This window comes from Neodiprion virginianus, chromosome 2 (assembly GCF_021901495.1).
Source record: "Neodiprion virginianus isolate iyNeoVirg1 chromosome 2, iyNeoVirg1.1, whole genome shotgun sequence".
NCBI classification, from domain to species: Eukaryota; Metazoa; Arthropoda; class Insecta; order Hymenoptera; family Diprionidae; genus Neodiprion; species Neodiprion virginianus.
Window position 1 is genome coordinate 33,129,924 of NC_060878.1, and position 17,662 is coordinate 33,147,585.

Consider the following 17,662-nt stretch of genomic DNA (forward strand, 5'->3'; position numbering starts at 1 on the left):
TTTATACGTTTATTATTAGTATATAGTTTTCGTTGACATAATAAAGACACGTTTTCGTTTGATATTTATCAGTGGCATGATATTAATTTTCACCCACAAAATCGAACCACATACCCATACGTTTCGTCAGATTAGGCGAAAAATTTTCGTACGATAGAAATAGTATACTGACAACTTGAAGATATGACGCACGTCAGATATCGAAGACCTTAAGACAGTTCTACAGTTACGAGGATTGCTGACGAACTACTTCGTGTTCCAAAGATTCTTAAATTGACGTTAAATAAACGTTGTAGTGTTTTATCGCAAAACAAGCTACCCTTCCATGCCCGAAAATTGTTGAAATTAATCGTAGACATTAAAGATACAGAAACAACAACTGACAAGTTGAAGTTTTCATACGAACCGCTCCGCGATAAAAGAAAATGATTGAATCAATAGTTAATAAATTCACAGCATCGTTTTCCACCTAACAAAATTCTATTCTTCTCTATTTCAAGTCGATGTTGCAGTAAAATTTAATATTTCACCTTGGACATTTTTTTTTCCTTGCGGAGCGTAGATTCAACATATACTTTTAAGATTCTTACCGTAATTGAATAAAGATCGACACGCGTTATTGGCGTTTGTTCGTACAAATTTTTGGAAAGCAGCTAGTCTAAGGTTAGCGTAAAAACTGACGTAACGGATCGACAAAAGACCTTAGTAATTTTGATCCGTCCGTATGCAAACCTGCGCGTAGAAATTAAAAGTTCGCAAGACCTTCGCGGAAAGGCGAAGAACGACGCGAGGAAATAGAAACGACGAAGACAATCATGTGCGGGGTAGTTGGTGTTGATCATCCGAATCGCTGAATGGATTAGGAAGTCTTAGAAGTTCCCGGCGTCATGAGATCCGAGGCTCTTATAAAGGGCGCCGAAGAAGACGAGGGTTCGCATTTGGCGTTCGAACAACCGGACGACAGCGTCGTAGCAGAATTGTGCCGCGGTTGTTTCATAAAAAAAAAAAAAAAACAAAAAAAAAGCACAAAATAAGAAAACCAAGAGATGGTGGTAAATTTCAAGGTGTACAAGAAGTGCTCGCCGAATGGCAAAGTCACGATATATCTCGGGCGGCGAGACTTCGTCGACTACTTGTCCGGGGTCGAGTCGATCGACGGCGTCGTCCTCCTGGACAAGGACTACGTCGAATGCGGACGAAGAGTTTGGGGTCAGGTCGTATGCAGCTTCCGTTACGGTCGCGAGGAGGACGAGGTGATGGGTCTGAACTTCCAGAAGGACCTCTACTTGGCCTCGGAGCAGCTCCACCCGCCTTCGAAGGAGCCGGAAGCTTCGGGCTTGACGAAGCTGCAGGAACGGCTCCTGAAAAAGCTCGGACCCTGCGCCTTCCCGTTCACCTTCGGCCTGCCTCAGGGGGCGCCGTCGAGCGTGACGCTTCAGCCGGGTCCCGAGGAGACGGGCGAGCCCTGCGGGGTCTCCTATTACGTGAAGATATTCGCCGGTGAGAGCGACAGCGACGACGGGCACAAGAGGAGCACCGTCACCCTGGGTATAAGGAAGGTGCAATTCGCTCCGACGAAGCAGGGCCGGCAGCCCTGCACAGTCGTGACGAAGGACTTCCTGTTGAGTCCCGGGGAGCTGGAGCTCGAGGTGACCCTCGACAAGCAGCTCTATCACCACGGGGAGAGGATCACGGTGAACGTGAGCGTGAGGAACAAGAGCAACAAGGTCGTCAAGAAGATGAAGGCGCTGGTGCAGCAGGGCATAGACGTTGTTATATTCCAAAACGGGCAGTTCCGGACGGTAATCGACGCGGTCGAGACGCAGGACGGCTGTCCCGTAAACCCGGGCTCGACGCTCCAGAAGGTCTTGTACCTCCAGCCGAGGCTGGAGAACAACAAGAACCGCAGAGGGGTCGCGCTGGACGGTCACTTGAAACGCGACGAGGTCAACCTGGCCTCGAGCACGCTCCTCACCTCGCCGGACGTTCGCGATTCCTTCGGCATCGTGGTTTCGTACGCCGTCAAGGTCAAGCTTTACCTCGGCGCCCTTGGCGGCGAATTGTCCGCCGAGTTGCCCTTCATTCTTATGCTGCCGAATCCGTCCGACAGGATCAAGGTCATGACTGCCGAGAGCGTTGCCATCGACGAGGAAAACATCGGCGACGATATCGTCAAGAGTTAGACAACCGGAAGCCGAAGGCGGAGGATCGCGTTCGTTTCTTTTCCTCTTTGGTGTAAAAGGTCTGATAATTTCTTATCTGATCTTCTTTCACTGATCCTTTCTTCGCGATTATTCTCTGTTCCTTACACGCTGTTCAATAAATAATTGTACAATATTCGTATTATACTAAAATGGCTTGGTGATGATTCGATCAACCCTAAATAAAGTTCCATATTTCGACACTGACGGTCGTTGAAAGCGAAAACAATTATACAGCCAAGTATAATTATTTAGTATTCGCATTGTATTCTTTCGATATACCCGGCATTTTTTGAGATCCATCCCGTAACGTAGATCCAAAAATACGTTCCAGATAAATTGTGCGCAGAAATCCCGTCGGTCCTTGTTTTAAATAGACATTCGCAGAAGTTTGAAAATCGTCTCGATTCTTTGTTGCAGACCAAACATATCGTGAATCCCTTCGAATGATATTAATCCTCAGATTCGTGCCAAGCGCAGTTGATTTTCTGAATTTCCAATCGATTAACTACCATTGAAACCGGAGTGTGTAATTACCGGTGGAATATTGCCCAGGTTAGAATAAATTCATTTTCAGTCAGACTTCAAATTATAGGATATTAAAGGCCAATCGAGTAAATGCACTCGTGCATGCAAATTGTAGAGTCTATGTTTTGCGAAAATACTATTTGCTCCTTACTACATACGGTTGGAGCTCCATTAATCACGTCATCAATCGGCATAATCAACTAGCTGTGCAGGTAAGTTCGTAAACTGCCACACAGAGTATCCGGAGTTGGTTGTAATAAGGCGCATACATCGCTAATTAACAAAAGTTCTAATTTCAGTATAAACGGTCAATGTCACCTAATTAATCCGTTTCCCATAATATCTTAAGGACGGACTAAGGCACCAGCTATACGTTCTGTTAAGTTGAAATAAAAGAAAAGAAAAGCAAGACTCTGCGTGATAAATTTGATTTTGGAATTAATTCAATCAGTCTCTGGTGTATAAACGTGACATCGACGGCTATCCGCAACCTTGCAAAGACAAGTTTGTACGTAAAGAGAAGCCATCGTCGTGCAGTCCGCGAGTCCGTGTAGCTTAAGCCAAGAAAGAGGAAAGGAGAGAAAAAAAGAAGGAAAGTACACACGTATGCCTGTAATATTAAGACTTGCGAATATATTCATGAAACCTTTTTTTTTATTTAATTTTTTTTTTTTTTGCACCAATAACGTAGGATGTACGTCATACTTATGCCAATCAGAGGTGATGAAAGAGAAGCTTGTGCAAGATTGAGGGAAATGCAATTAGAGATCGGCACTCGATTATTACACGCTTCAAGTCCCTTTTAATACCGCGATATATATATATATATATATATATATACACACAAGTGAATCCACGGCAAGGAGAAATTCGCATTACTCTCGACCCGCCGAACGCGCAAGTCGTTGACGAGTGTCTGTAGGTAGAAACGTGCAAATATTAACGCGATGCTACCGCGGTAGAAATCGCAATGGTCACAAACGCAGTGGCGAATTGGCACGCGTAGTAGGCGCGCGTATTGTCTCGAGACTCGCGGAAACGGCGCAATCAAAGAGAGAATTCTTGAGTTATCGCTTGAAACTGCGTAGGAGTTATATGTGTCATATCTAGTTCGCCGACCGCGCCGCGTGTCATGTTCAGCAAAATTATACGCACTTTACAGCTTTGTTCGGGAGTTAAAAATTCTCAAACCGCACGATCGCTTGGATGAGTTGTCCCTAGAAACTGAGCACTGTAACATTGATGTGAAACTTTCGGAGTTATCGAACTTTCTTTTCTAATCCGTGAACGCTTCTCTGTATATTTGTTTTATTCCCAATTTTCTTCAATAACTGATCCTTCGAGTATATGCGAATAAAATCGCTGACCCGTTACGAATTAATGTGAAATAGTTTCAGAAAAATTGTCCGAAATACTCGATATCACGATATTTTACATCGGAGGGAATATTCAGCACTGACTGTTGTCGATAAACAGTGACGGGCAAGTTGGCAAGTGATTTCCAGACTATAAATTATTTCTCGTCATAATGTTTCGTGGTTTTTTCTTCCGTCCGCGAATCTGCGACTCGCCCGTCGATCCCAAAACATTGCAGATTCACAATTATACTTACACCCTAAAATGGTAAACGGAAGCGTAACAGCTGCTGGATGCAGACTAATTCGTCTTATTAAATATGTTGCACTCGAGAGTCGACAAAAAATGTTCATGGACGTTGAAATAAAAAAAAAAAAAAAACGAAGGGTGAAGGAAAAATCGTCGTACAAGTCGGCGAGCGTGATCTCGACAAAATTATTCAATTCATTGCATCTATGAATTATACATACGGTGTATTATGCATCCGCGATCGTATGTTTCTCGTTCACGTTCAACACTCTTGGCTTTATGTCGAAGTGCAGCCGGAGAGTTTAAGCTTCCGAAGAAACTGGTTTCAAAACGTCTATATAGCTGTCGAAACTAGCGAGTCTCGAAGGTTGTTCGAGCTCACAATCAGATCCAGACACACACACACCGAGACTGGAACGGAGTTGTTTTCTGACTTCATCGGTATAAGAATGCGCAGCGCCATAGATTGCATGGCGAAAGTTGTAATTGCCGTTCGTAAAATCTACAATTCAATATTAGACCGTTTCAGACTCTCGACGCACGCGTTACAAGTTTTCTAATTTTCTAACAAATATTATTAGAATACGGATTTTATAGTAATAATAATAATAATAATAATAATGATAGTAATTTTAGGCATCGTCTCAAGGACAAGAGAATGTTACGCAACCGCATCTCAAACTCTCGAGAATACGTTGGAAACCTGTTGGAAATAGTCTCCTTAAAAAAAACAGAGCTTGTTTACACGCACCTTGTTAAACATGTCTAATTCTCTATTACGATAAAAAAGCTGTGCAGCTCGACGTTCTCTTCTGTTAGATTGGTCACATCGTACATAATAAACCTGTGCGAAGATCAATTATTAAACAAAAAAAAACTAATAAACGTAAAACAACTATCTTCTAAGAATAATTCTACGCGTTCCGTGCGATGAAGAGAAGAAAAGTTTGTCGATTATCTTTCGAAAAATCTTTTATATCGAGAACATCATGCTATCAGAATTATATATATATATATAAAAAAAAAAAAAAATAAAGCTTAAACGAACGCTGTGCATTTGCGTGACGTTTTGAATTCACATCGGCGATAAACTTGACGAAGTATGTCGTATAAAACTATCCAGCGCTTGACATCGGTGAAGAAGCCGGAAAATTGGTGGAAAAAAAAAAGATGAAAAATTAAAACGAACCGACAGACATAGATAGATAGATAGATCATATATATTATGCCTTAGAACAATTTGCGGCAAAATGAATGTACATTGAGAGAAATTTTTAGTTGCCTTTACCGCTCGATCCTTAACTATTTTCATTTTTTACCGCAAACGAAAAATATAGTTCTAGGTAGAAAATGAAAATTAGTTTTATATCTGTTACCGGAAAGTCTAGTTATCGTTACTATTCTTTCTCATTACGATCACTGTTGCTATATTTTCATTGCAACTGTTGCGAAAATTTAATGCTCGCGCAACAACAAATTGACGTTAAAGCCTCGTTTAGCTAAAAAAAAAGTACGTTAAACCTCACAAGCTGATTTTGCGTTTCAATTACCAAAAAAAGGATCGACGGTAGCGCAAAATGGTTAGGCGTACCTCGTTTTTCGTAATTCCAACAATATTCAGACAATTTTTTTAACGATGCATGTTTTACTCAATTTCTCTAGTTACTGTAACAAATGAAATTTTTCTAATCTTCAGTGTACGTACGTACATGAACAAGTGTAACGACCCAGGTCACTTGAAGAATAATAAATAAAAATCAACAAAATAGTAACGAATGAAATACGACAAAAGAGACACATATTTGGATAGCAATAAAGTAAAAAATGAACCGAGAGAGAGAGAGAGAGACAGCGAAAACGCAAAGGAGAAAAAGTTTGTCAAAGACGACGGACGTATATAGAGGAGATGTTTGGGCGGAGGATGGAGAAGAATGAGAAGCAGAAGAAGAAGAAGAGGAGGAGCACAATCGGGGTTGGACTTTCCCTCGCACAGCCGCGACGGAGAGTGCGTCGCCCCACGGGGGATCAATACGATGTGGAGGCTGACTTTTCACATCGGTGCGAACAGTGTTGGTCGTGCCGAAGACACGCGATGCACGGTAACCGGCCGATCCTCGCGTCGCACGTTTACTCGCATTGCCACCATTTATGCCTGACCGTTCTTACATTATTATCATCCCGGGAAATTTCCCTCGGTTATTTCGAGTTCGCCTCTCTTGTCTGAAATAAGTTGGCGAGTAATCGAAAGTAAAGAAATTGTTTCTTTTTTCTTATTACTCTTCTTCTTCTTCTTCTTCTTCATCTTCTTCGTCTTAAAAACACACACACACACGTAATCGAAGAGTTGAATGTGTAAAGAAGCTAAACTAATAGGTAAATAAAATGAATGATAAATTGCAAATAAATTAAAAGATAAATATCAATAATAGGCAGAGAAAATAATCTATCGTTAAATTAATTCTTCGAGACATTCCTTTGTTCATATGTCTCGTGTAGTTCGTTTTATCGCGTCAATTTTGTTAATCTTCTCGTTCGCTGTACAATTAACGCGATACAGCTGTTGTGACAATTATTCCCGGTGAAGATCGATCTACACCGTGTAAAATAATGTTCGGACCGTGTTTTTAATGATCTAATTGTGATAATAGTAAAAAAAAAGAAAGAAAAAGAGAAAAGAAAAACGATTTAACAAAAGTAAAACACGTACGTTCCAGTTTTAAAGAAAATAAATGAAATTGTCGTTACTGTTTGGATTTCGTTTGTCAGTTATAATATATTGTACAGAATACGTATACCTAGATACTCGTTGAATTTTCTCCTCGTAAATAAATTCCAATTATTAAATAAATAGACAAAACAAGACAAAGAGTGTTACGATTTTTGTCTAACCGTTTGGATTGCACCGCACGTCGCTAGTTGAACGTTATCTGAGGTCGGCGCGATATTCGCATTAAACACACAGTGATTTTACCGTAGACGATAAAAACGAAGTACGACAACCGGATGTGTGTACGTGTATAAGTAGTTGGTGGTAATGCAGTGAACTATATGCTCGTTACTGCCGAAAAAAATTGAGCCTGCAGCCTTTGAGTTTAGACGTTTGATCGACGGTTAAATCACAAGGGTACGTTAATTAATTATTGCTTTATTTACAACGAGTTATAACGATGAATATTATGGATTGTAATTATCAAATTCTCTTGTAAAAGAAAAAAAAAAAAGTCAAAGAACAAAAAATGAAGAAAACAAAAATGTCCTGCATCCAATTGCTTTCGTGTATTTACAATGATTGAATGGTTTTTTTTGAAATCCATTTCACATCACTTGCGGTATTTTTTACATACGAATTTTGAAGGTACCGTACAAAGCGAAAATCTGTTAACGGTACGAATTCGACGACAACGAACCGTCATTTATACACGTGGGAAAAAAATATTCCCGCTGGTAACGAGCTAAAAACTAGAATGGAACGGGAAATAAAAAAATAATACGAACAGGCGTGAGATGTTTGATACGCACGGACGGGAATAAATTTATGGTGAAACAAACAACGCGATCCAACCTCGAGCTCGACGATTCGCGCAGTTTATTCAAGACGATTCTATGCAGCGAGATTTTACCGACTTAATGTTAATTTCCGAAATACATTTTTCTGGCGTTATTCGTCCGATGAGAGAAAAAAGTTTTTCGATATTTTCGCTCGCCGTATTTCCGTTATTTCCGTTATTGCGTTATTTCCAGCATGGTCGGAATAAGGCGGCATTATACTTGGTCGGTAAATAATCACTCGAGAAATTCTTACAATCGTCAGCGTTGGCGTGTCATGGAAGTGAACGCCGTTAAAACCCACGTCGTTAGGATGGTCCACCATGGGCGTTTCACGTACGTTGACTGAATTGAACGCGCTCACACCGAGTGCGAGAAAAAATGATCACGCCTCTGCGTGTGCATACATTTACATTTATTTAACGAATCGCGTATCGAAGCAACGCGATAAAAATAAAAAATCACGAAATATAGCGCAGGTTCGAGTATATAATATATCGTGTGAACGTTTTATTTCTGCGGCTATATTTGTCCTCTAACATCCCGACGCACTCTGCACGTGTGTGTCTGGCACGCCCAGATGTTTCCAGAATGAAAGAGCGAAGGAATTTTCACCACCTTGGAAATGTGTAATTATTGCATGTGTATTATCGGCATGGTTTTACATAAACTTGAAATTCGCCACATATGAATCTTGGAAAAAACTTGAATCTAATTTATCAGCCCTAGGAATTAAATCGAACGAGATTCTTCTCTCGGTTGGAGAATTTCTGTGGGTTCATTTGTAATCCATCTAGATGTTCAATTTGATAGTTGCGTTGCAAAAATTATAATTGATGGAAAAGGGGAATAAATCTCATTACCCTTTTTTCCGGAGACTGGAGAGTAAAAATTTTCCGTCCGTTATCGTTGCGTATTGAATAAAATATGGGGGAGTTTGTCGGACGAAGCGTTAAGGGTGAAACAAGGGTTGATATGGGTTTGGTAAAAGAGTGCGAATTGACTGGTATTCTTGCGTTGAAGCCCACTCGGAATGGGATTTTTAGTTATATTGTGCCGCGGATGCGCGAAAAAGATATTTCTGAAAAAATCGACTGAACAACGAACACCGGAACAACGAAATGTTTAGCAATACCGGCTTTGAAATTTTTAAATTACACGTTGCCTCGTTTTTTTCTTTCTCGTTTATCTCTAAACTGTATTAATGAATCGTTCAAAGACACGCTGGGTCATTCTAATCCAGTGATTCTTCAAAAATACCTTTTTCCAAATTTTTTGTTTCCATATTTTTGACTTATGTTTATAATTCTAAACTACACCTTCATATTCTAAAACCCTTGTATTTTTTCAAGTAGATCGGACTCGTACATTTGAAACAGTAACACACGAAAAATGAGACAGGGTCATTTTGACCCGGAGTGTAATTCTCCATGATCGAAAAACTAGATGCGTCTATGAAGGGTGTAATTCTTTTTCTAATCTAATACGTGGATACTTTCCTTCGTTGCTTCTTTTCGAAGTTACATCTGCGCGTGGAAAAATTCAATACCCACCGACCAGCTGTAACAAGCTTTGTGCAATTTCCGTAACAGTTTGACACCGAGTCGTAGTCAAGTCACTCAACCTCTGCTCTCGAGTAACTTACTGACTGTGAGAATAAGTATAAGGTATAACGTAGGTCGGGAGACACGCCACAGCAGTCGTGTCAGGTTCAGGATTCAGTCGCGTGAATCGAACCATAAAATCGAGTATTAATTAACAGTCTTCGTTCCTTTCAAAGACGCGCCGAATATTAGAAGTGTATAAAACCAGTTCAATATCAGCGGATTAAGATGCCGAATTTACAATTTACAATTATACTGATCCGACAGCTGCCAACCGGTGCTCTTATCGCTCTGTCAAATTGCGTGACGCATGACCCACAAAGTCTTTGGCCCGTGGAATCGCGATAAGAATCTTAACGCCGTTGTATCTCCATAGACGCAGAGCTTTTATCAACGCCGTATTGAAGTGGATCATCGCAGCGATCGATAGCCCGTCCATAAATGAACGATAAGGGAACATTTATTAGGCAGATTTTATTCAAGTGTCAAAAATCTATTTCATTACGCAATCAACCGGTCACTCAAAATAATATAACCGAGTCAATTTCGCAAGTGGGTGTAAATAATTTTCACATTTTTCTCCATTTTTTAATCATTATTTTCCATCATCTGTTGTCTAGTGAATTAGAAAATGGAAAAGCTATGTAGAACGATAGGAAACGAGGAGAAGAAGCTTCAATTTTTTCATATTTTCGAACGTTTCACTTGAAATTGCATTAAAATAGTTAAAAACTGAATAGAATCGTCCAATTACACTCTATACTTGTTCATTTTATTCATAAGACTATTTTTTCATCAGTGACCAGTTTCGTACTGCAATTTGTTGATCGGATTCAATATCACTACAGTTTCGTAAATCTAGATACTCGACGACGCCAACATAATAGAAAAACGTGCTCCGGTGAATTTGCAGAAAAATATTTGTCGGAATAAAATGAATGTATCGCGAAGTGAAATGGAACGGATCTATATCCACAATTTTTCACAATTTCAAACCGGTTTGAAGTGAAGGATCGATATCTAATTGTAAGCTTTTGATTATAATTTCAGTATTTTCAATGTTAATTGTAGGATGAAGTAATTTTGCAGCGTGAAATTGGATCATGGATTGTTTGGGTACCTTACACTCTACTCGAGTCTCGATACGATAACCAAAACTCATTCATCCCCAAATCTAAGATCTTATAGCACGCAAGTTTACTCTGATTGTGAGAATAAGAAAAAACCGGTGCGGACTGGTTTTCGAATCCGGATTCTTTCACCTGGAAACATTAAATACGGACGAGAATCGATTTTTAATCCAATTTTTAATCGGCAGTGTAATTAATCAAATTTACCACCAGCGCTATTATTCAACATGATTAGATAACGATTGTTGAAGTCAATCGATCACAGGCCGATCAGTTAGCCGTGCAATTGGACAAACAACAACGAGTGTGTGGAATATAACGGATTAAATAATTCGTGATCGAGTGCGTGCAAAAGAATGATAAAAAGTATTCAAGTATTTGACTTCGATTTTGTTTTTTCGTATTTTATTAAACTGTACAGACGAATCGAAGAATGAATTGAAAATTCCGGGACTTTTTTTTTTATCCACTTTCTATTCGCGATTATCGATTTGGAATAATGGTATTCTCATCTCATGTTCAACAATTGTTCCGCAGGGTCAGCAACTGAACAACACAAGTTGCTCAAGGTTCGGGAGATCCATAGAGCTTTATACGCACAGTCTATCATCAAGATTACATTTCAAGGAGTTCAGATCCAAGTTTGCTCGGTTTTAGACGCCTCGCGATATTTTAAATACATTGTTACGATTCGTGTTTCTCTAATTAAATACCGTTGTCGGAAGTCTTAACATTTCGCAATGCTGAATCGTGTAAGGTAGGAAAAAATGATATAAACTGATTACACATGTGTAAACACAGATAGTCGGGTGCTTACGGCACAATGTATCGAAATATTCGCTCGCAACGTTTCCTTCGCACAACTTCGAGCAAAGGTAAATTCTTCTTTCGTTTCCTCCTTCCACCTGCATCAAGCATAAATCATTACATTTATTATATCTGTACGAAGTTGAGGTTCTTACATCTCGTGTTCAACATCTGTATAAAATATAGACTCTAGCGTCAAAACATTTCCGCATGAAAAGGCAATCCTGCACGATTATAAGTGCTGCAGTTTTTCATTTCCCTGCACATCTTATACTCATATTTAACGTATAATCGTTGTCTGTTGTTCGTGAACTCCGAGCATTGGTTATCGCGGGTGTGATAAATTATTACGAAATTATCAGTCGTGACGATACACGTTATATATGAATATATGCGGAAATGATGGGTGGGAAAGTTAATTCTCGTTCAAAGATTAACACTGGCATGCGGACAGAATGGGATTCAAAACTTGTAGAAAAAACAGATAGAGAAAAATATCGAACAGTTTCGTCGTTCAACGAGAAAAACTAAAATCGATATGTGAACAATTTTCAAAAACAATACGTCGTTATTCACCGATGATCGGCATGCGGTTTAGAATTGTGAGAAGAAAATAAAAATTAATCCTATCGTTAAATACCACAACTTTTCCGTCAACGAACCGCACAAAGATTAAAATACGATGTAATAATATTTATGCCAAGAATTGTAGCGGGTTATTAACTGTTACATATGTCGGCGATGATCAAATTACAGACACTCTGTAAAAGCAAAAGAACTGAGCAACTGCTGTAGGAAAAAGCGATTGAACGGCCTTTAAGAGCAGGAAGTGGGGAGGAGAAGGAGGAGGAGAAGCGATTCAGCGTACAGTTTTCTTATCAGAAATGTATTCTCGTCATTTTTCCTTTGTGTCGGATGACCGAGTGAGTTCCAGTGGCTGTATATCTTTGTACATAATCGAGCGAATCAGTCAGTTTCAGCTAGGCGTGGTATCGCAGCTGATATAATTGTCGCTAGCGTGAAACAGACACGTGTTTATAAAACCGCGGTAAATTGATCCGCGTTTATTTAGCAAGTTCGGTTTCACAGAGTGTTGAAAAAGAAAATTAAAATTGTTTGATAATCGAATGAATAAAAGAGGAGTTCAAACGAGTTTCAAACGATTTGTAATAAATTATATTCCACGATTTGTATAATTAAAGTGACCTTAACGCATCGAAAAATGAGAAAATATTGAACGTGTAATCGGAAATTGGAACGTTTTAGACTGAAAAACGATGACTGTCACCGATTGAGAAATTGAAAAAAGATGATTTGTACATCAAGAAATTTTACTGTTGTGAAAATTTGACAAATTTCCCCTTCGATTTCCGCAGGCATAATTGTTTAAAATCACCACGTGGTGTTCATTTTTTTTAGTCACATAATTTTATCCTGCCTCGTCTTCACTTATACATGACCGACGTAAAAAACAAGTAAGAAACAATATCAAGGCTTTTTTTTATTATTCATTCACTCGACCGAATCTGTTTAGTAATTTCTTCTCTGATATTTTATACGTGATAACGATCAGGCATCAAGTTTACCGTGCACGAGGTGTAAGTTTTTCGTCTCAGAGATTCGGGAATTTTTTCTTCGTTTTCTGCTGTCGGAGATTTTCGGAACCCGGGACGAGCCTGCACGTTTAGTTTCGTAATCGCTGATCCGATGAACTCAATATCCACCACCATAATATGTTTGACGGCACGGATACTGCACGAGGTGGATGGTAATACACCAAGTCGCCAAGTCAGCAGGGATTAGCCTTGACTGAGTTAATGGATTGAAAATTCGCATTCACCTAATTCAATAAAGCGCCTAGCTAATTGGTTTACACAAGGTCCAGGGGTTCGTCGTGTTACAGAAAATTGAATAAACCTGCCAAGAGTAAGGTGAGTAAATATGACGCTAAGCAAATGTCATTCGCTCAGGGAATAACAATATTTGCTGAAATTTTACTTCCCCCCGTAAGCCTGTATTAATCCTATAATATTGTACAGCGAAAAGTTTTCGATTCAATACTCGAAAATGATGAAGGGTGATATTTTCTCAGAAGCATACACGCGCGTGTGAGAAAATATGGTACGAAGATATTGTCATTCAATTTCGTTCGCCTCAACTTTCGCAAGTTATTATACGTGCCGAGAAACAATTCAGACAAGCGGTTTGAACGATGTTTTCTTCGTAAACCAATAACGAACGCCATGTACCGATTGAAAGGCATTCTGGTACAGAATGTAAACGCAAATTAGCGCCCGAGGCTTTCGAAACGAAGGGGAAAGATATTAAAATAATTATCACCTTGAGGAACTGGTTCTACGGAGGTTTACTCAAACACAACATTAATTCCTCGTCCGCGTATAATCGGTATACTTAACATCACGGTGTGTGTGTAATGTATGAATATACATAACGCGGATAAGTTTCCCAGCGAGTTACTTGATTTCCCGAAACTTGCTGGTAACCGTTAACGGAATAAACTCGCCACAACATCGGCTGCGGCATTCCGATTGCGGTTGCGGAGAGCAAATACCGAGGCAAATACATTCAATCAAGAAAATTGTTGCAATTATTACGGACTGTGAACCACGATGCTTTGCTCTGCAGTCAGAGAGTTTTTATAATATTGTATTTGAGCTCGTTATTATGAAAATCGAATTCTTATTATATTGCTTTTTCACAATGACCACCAAGTATAATACAATGAAAGAAATGCATCAGGTATATCAATTGGAATATTTGTTAAATTCTTCTTATCGCATGAACTGAAATTTTAGTAGATTACACATAATACAAATATTACGTTAAATACGTGATAAGATTTAAATCGGGCCTATGTTTGCAGCAGGCATTCGACTTCTGAATTTTTTTTTCTCCTTGGAAAACGTCGGTTTCATATTTATAACTAATCGTTGCGAGAATTAAAAAAAAAGGTCTCCTTCAAAACAATATTAAATATTTATAAATAACTGAGGAGTTGAGTGAAAAATCTGAAAAAATTCCGGGTACTGTTTCAGAGTCGAGACAATTGCTGTAAATTTTTTTTTTTTTATATCTGAAACGGCGAGGTTCAGACGTTGATCGGGTTCGCGTGGAATTACCCATATACGTCAATTACAGAGCAATTACATTCGACGTATAGAATGTTGCCGATTACGAATTCACGAATGGCATTAAACAATGTCAATAAAAAAGAATTCCGATTACGCAAAAATCTGAAATTCGGAACTTCCGGGTATTTAGTCGCGCACTTGGTCTACGATTGCAAAGAAAAAATACCAACAACGACAATGATGGTAACAACAACAAATAACGAGCGTGGAAATAACCCATACATCTTGTAAATACACGCGTAAATAGCCGTGAAAGTAATCGTCGTTGCGTTCATAATTTGCTACGTATAAATAACAGCCTGATCGTACGAGTATGGTATGATTAATCACGAAGCCGTGATCAAGCCACGATATAATTTTTGCACATTGCAAGATTGTGTGTGAATAAACGCCGCTGGATTCTCAGGTCGACGATCGAATCGACAAAAAACCGATTGCATAATCCACTCAACTCCTTATTTCGCATATAGGTGTGTATATATGTATATATATATTATATATAACCTAGGCCACGTTGCTTTGCCATTAATTGTCTCTTTGTCCTGATTTTGATCGTCATCTGGTCCATCGTCGTTAAAAACACGTGGCAATACATCGCATCATGCCGGGGGATATGCGAGAGATGCCTTTAATGGTTTTAACATACCGTGTGCAGATGGGCTTAACGCACCTGTGTATCACAGTGTGTGGCTTACAATTAATCGAGAATTTTTTACGATCAGTCTGTACTGTACGAAGGATAGATACATACATACATGCATGGATATATACATACATAATTATATGCCTTCGAGCCCGAGTTCACTTCACCGGTAGGCCGTATTGAAAAGCAGGTCCCGAAGCAAAACCGAGTTAGAATGTCATCGGCATCTTCCTGGTGAACAGTTCCGATCACTACGGTGTAACAATAACTATACAACGTACGTTCGCAACCATGCATGCCTGTAACTCGAGTAAAACGTGTCACGTGAAATAATGTGCCGAGTGATATTCGAAAGACGTGGGAAATTAACCTCCTTGCATAAGGCCAACTCACACAGCAATCGTATAATAGTGCAAATTTATTCAAACCTTATACTATCGTAATAATTTCATTCTTCGATGAACATGAATTACAGTCGTATTTGTTTTTCCACGCTTCGAAGCTCGGTTAAATAAAGATTTAACAGATAAAAACAATAAAATAGAGAAATAAGAAAAACGAGATAAGGAAAAATGATTACTGAAAAGTGGAACAAAGTCGACGTAAAAAAAAAAAAAAAAAAAAAATTAACTACTGTATTTTTCAAACCGATTGCGATCCCGAGACCGGGTTAATTTTACATCGTAATAATCGTTGGTGAAAATTTGATTTAGAAACGTTGATTAAGCCGATACAACTCGCGCCTTTTATTATATACTCAGATTTCTTGTTAGAGTAACACTCGTTGAATAAACGACGCCCGATGAATATCTAAAATTCAAATCAAGGTACCTACACCTCGTCCTTCGTCACTTACACCGTACCCTATATAACCATCAGCAACTACCGTGGGTGGTACGAATCGGTGTATATATTCTCGCATTTTGAGTACGCACAGTAGTAAAGTGTAAGTGGAGAAATTGAAGAGAATACTGAGTTTTATTTTCATGTGTAATACACGTGTAAGCATACATGTTCGCGTTTTCAGAGGTTTCCTTTACTTCGGTTGGCGCCAAGTTACGTGCCGTAATTTATACTGCGAACGAATCGCAATGAATCGCACTTGACGTACGAGAACTCTTCGTTTATATTGTATATTCTACTTGCGCGGCGGCGTGAGATATTTTACGCATTTCAATGGCGCCACTCGGAGAACTGGGTATACGTATACTACATGTACATTGTACACGGATACTCGAATCGGACAAGAAATTGAATATTATGTACCGGTAGTTTTCTGTGAAACTCGCCACTCGACGCTAGAAAAATATGGTCAACAGAGGCAAATGGTTGGAGAACAAAAATAATTGTTTTATGTTCTACTCCTGATATCAGTCGGTCATACTTGCCGTCTCTTACAATCTTTTTGAAAATAATCAACCGAAGAAATATCAGCGAAAATGTAAAATTTGGCACGAGGTCGATGGCTTGGCTCGCCTAAGACCAACACTTGATATAAAGAAAAAAAAAAAAAAATTCTAAATCAAGAACCGAGCGATGCCAAGTGTCAAGTTTTTATGCTCAGGCAGTAGTTTTTTTCCTTCACTCACACGGTGTGAAATGTATAATCCAGCCGTATAAAACTTAGTAGGATTGGTCGTTAGTGTAAAGAAAATGAAAAGTTTAATTCGGGGGGAAATTAATATTCCGATAAAATTTTTCCAATTTTAATTGCAGGAGTATAATATCGGTGATCAATTCGTAATTGCTGTAAATATAAATTCGGTGTACGTGATATTACGTGAAGGCATAAGACTACCTAGTTATAAAAACACACTTACAGACAAGACTGCGGCATACCATCCATAAAGATAAGAACCAGTCAGTTCCTCGTAGTTACAGTCAACGAGTATATAAATAGGCAAATAACGCGCTTTCGTATAATACCGATACTTCGTACACATTCGGTTTATAGCAGGTTGAGAGCCGTGCTCACGACACGTGCGGGATACGTGTAAAAAGAATTAATGAAAAGTTATAGAATGCGAGGGCTGCGTTTTTGCCCGTTAGACACTTCACACCCAGCTATAAAATAATACCTATAACCGCAAGATGCGATAGTGTCGTCCAGCCTTGTGCCGCCCGATAAATGATGCGGCAAGTTCTATTTCGATATAATGTTTGAAACCACGTCGCGCATTTCCGTGGCTTCGAGGCTTAGGATATCGTATAGGATCTGCGATAGTTTTTCACTCATTCCACCGTCGTTGTAATTATAACTTATTCTTTTCTGCCAAGACAATGCATGACGGTGAATCTTGATTTTTTTAAATTTTCATCAATGTTTCTATTTCTTTATTATTATTTATTGCGCGATTTTCGCTCTACTCGCCAATACAGACGTTACGACAACGACAGCAACAATGATAATCATTTACGCGCGGTGCAAGCGTTAATTTTCTTCACA

The 17,662-nt window shown here is 39.1% G+C and overlaps 2 protein-coding genes across 2 annotated transcripts in view; both read left to right on the forward strand.

The window, feature by feature from the left end:
* Positions 1–926: 926 nt before the first annotated feature.
* LOC124298857 (phosrestin-2) lies at positions 927–2,433 on the forward strand. Its single transcript, XM_046751408.1, has one exon. It carries the CDS (start codon positions 1,047–1,049, stop codon positions 2,181–2,183), a length of 1,137 nt encoding a protein of 378 aa, XP_046607364.1. The 5' UTR covers positions 927–1,046; the 3' UTR covers positions 2,184–2,433.
* A 9,959-nt stretch (positions 2,434–12,392) lies between these two features.
* The window catches only part of LOC124298848 (sodium-driven chloride bicarbonate exchanger), a 29,276-nt gene continuing 24,006 nt past the window's right edge, over positions 12,393–17,662 (forward strand). The window contains exon 1 of the mRNA XM_046751387.1: positions 12,393–12,896. Within this exon, the coding sequence (XP_046607343.1) occupies positions 12,877–12,896 (20 nt within the window). The 5' untranslated portion in view covers positions 12,393–12,876. The remainder of the gene's footprint in view (positions 12,897–17,662) is intronic.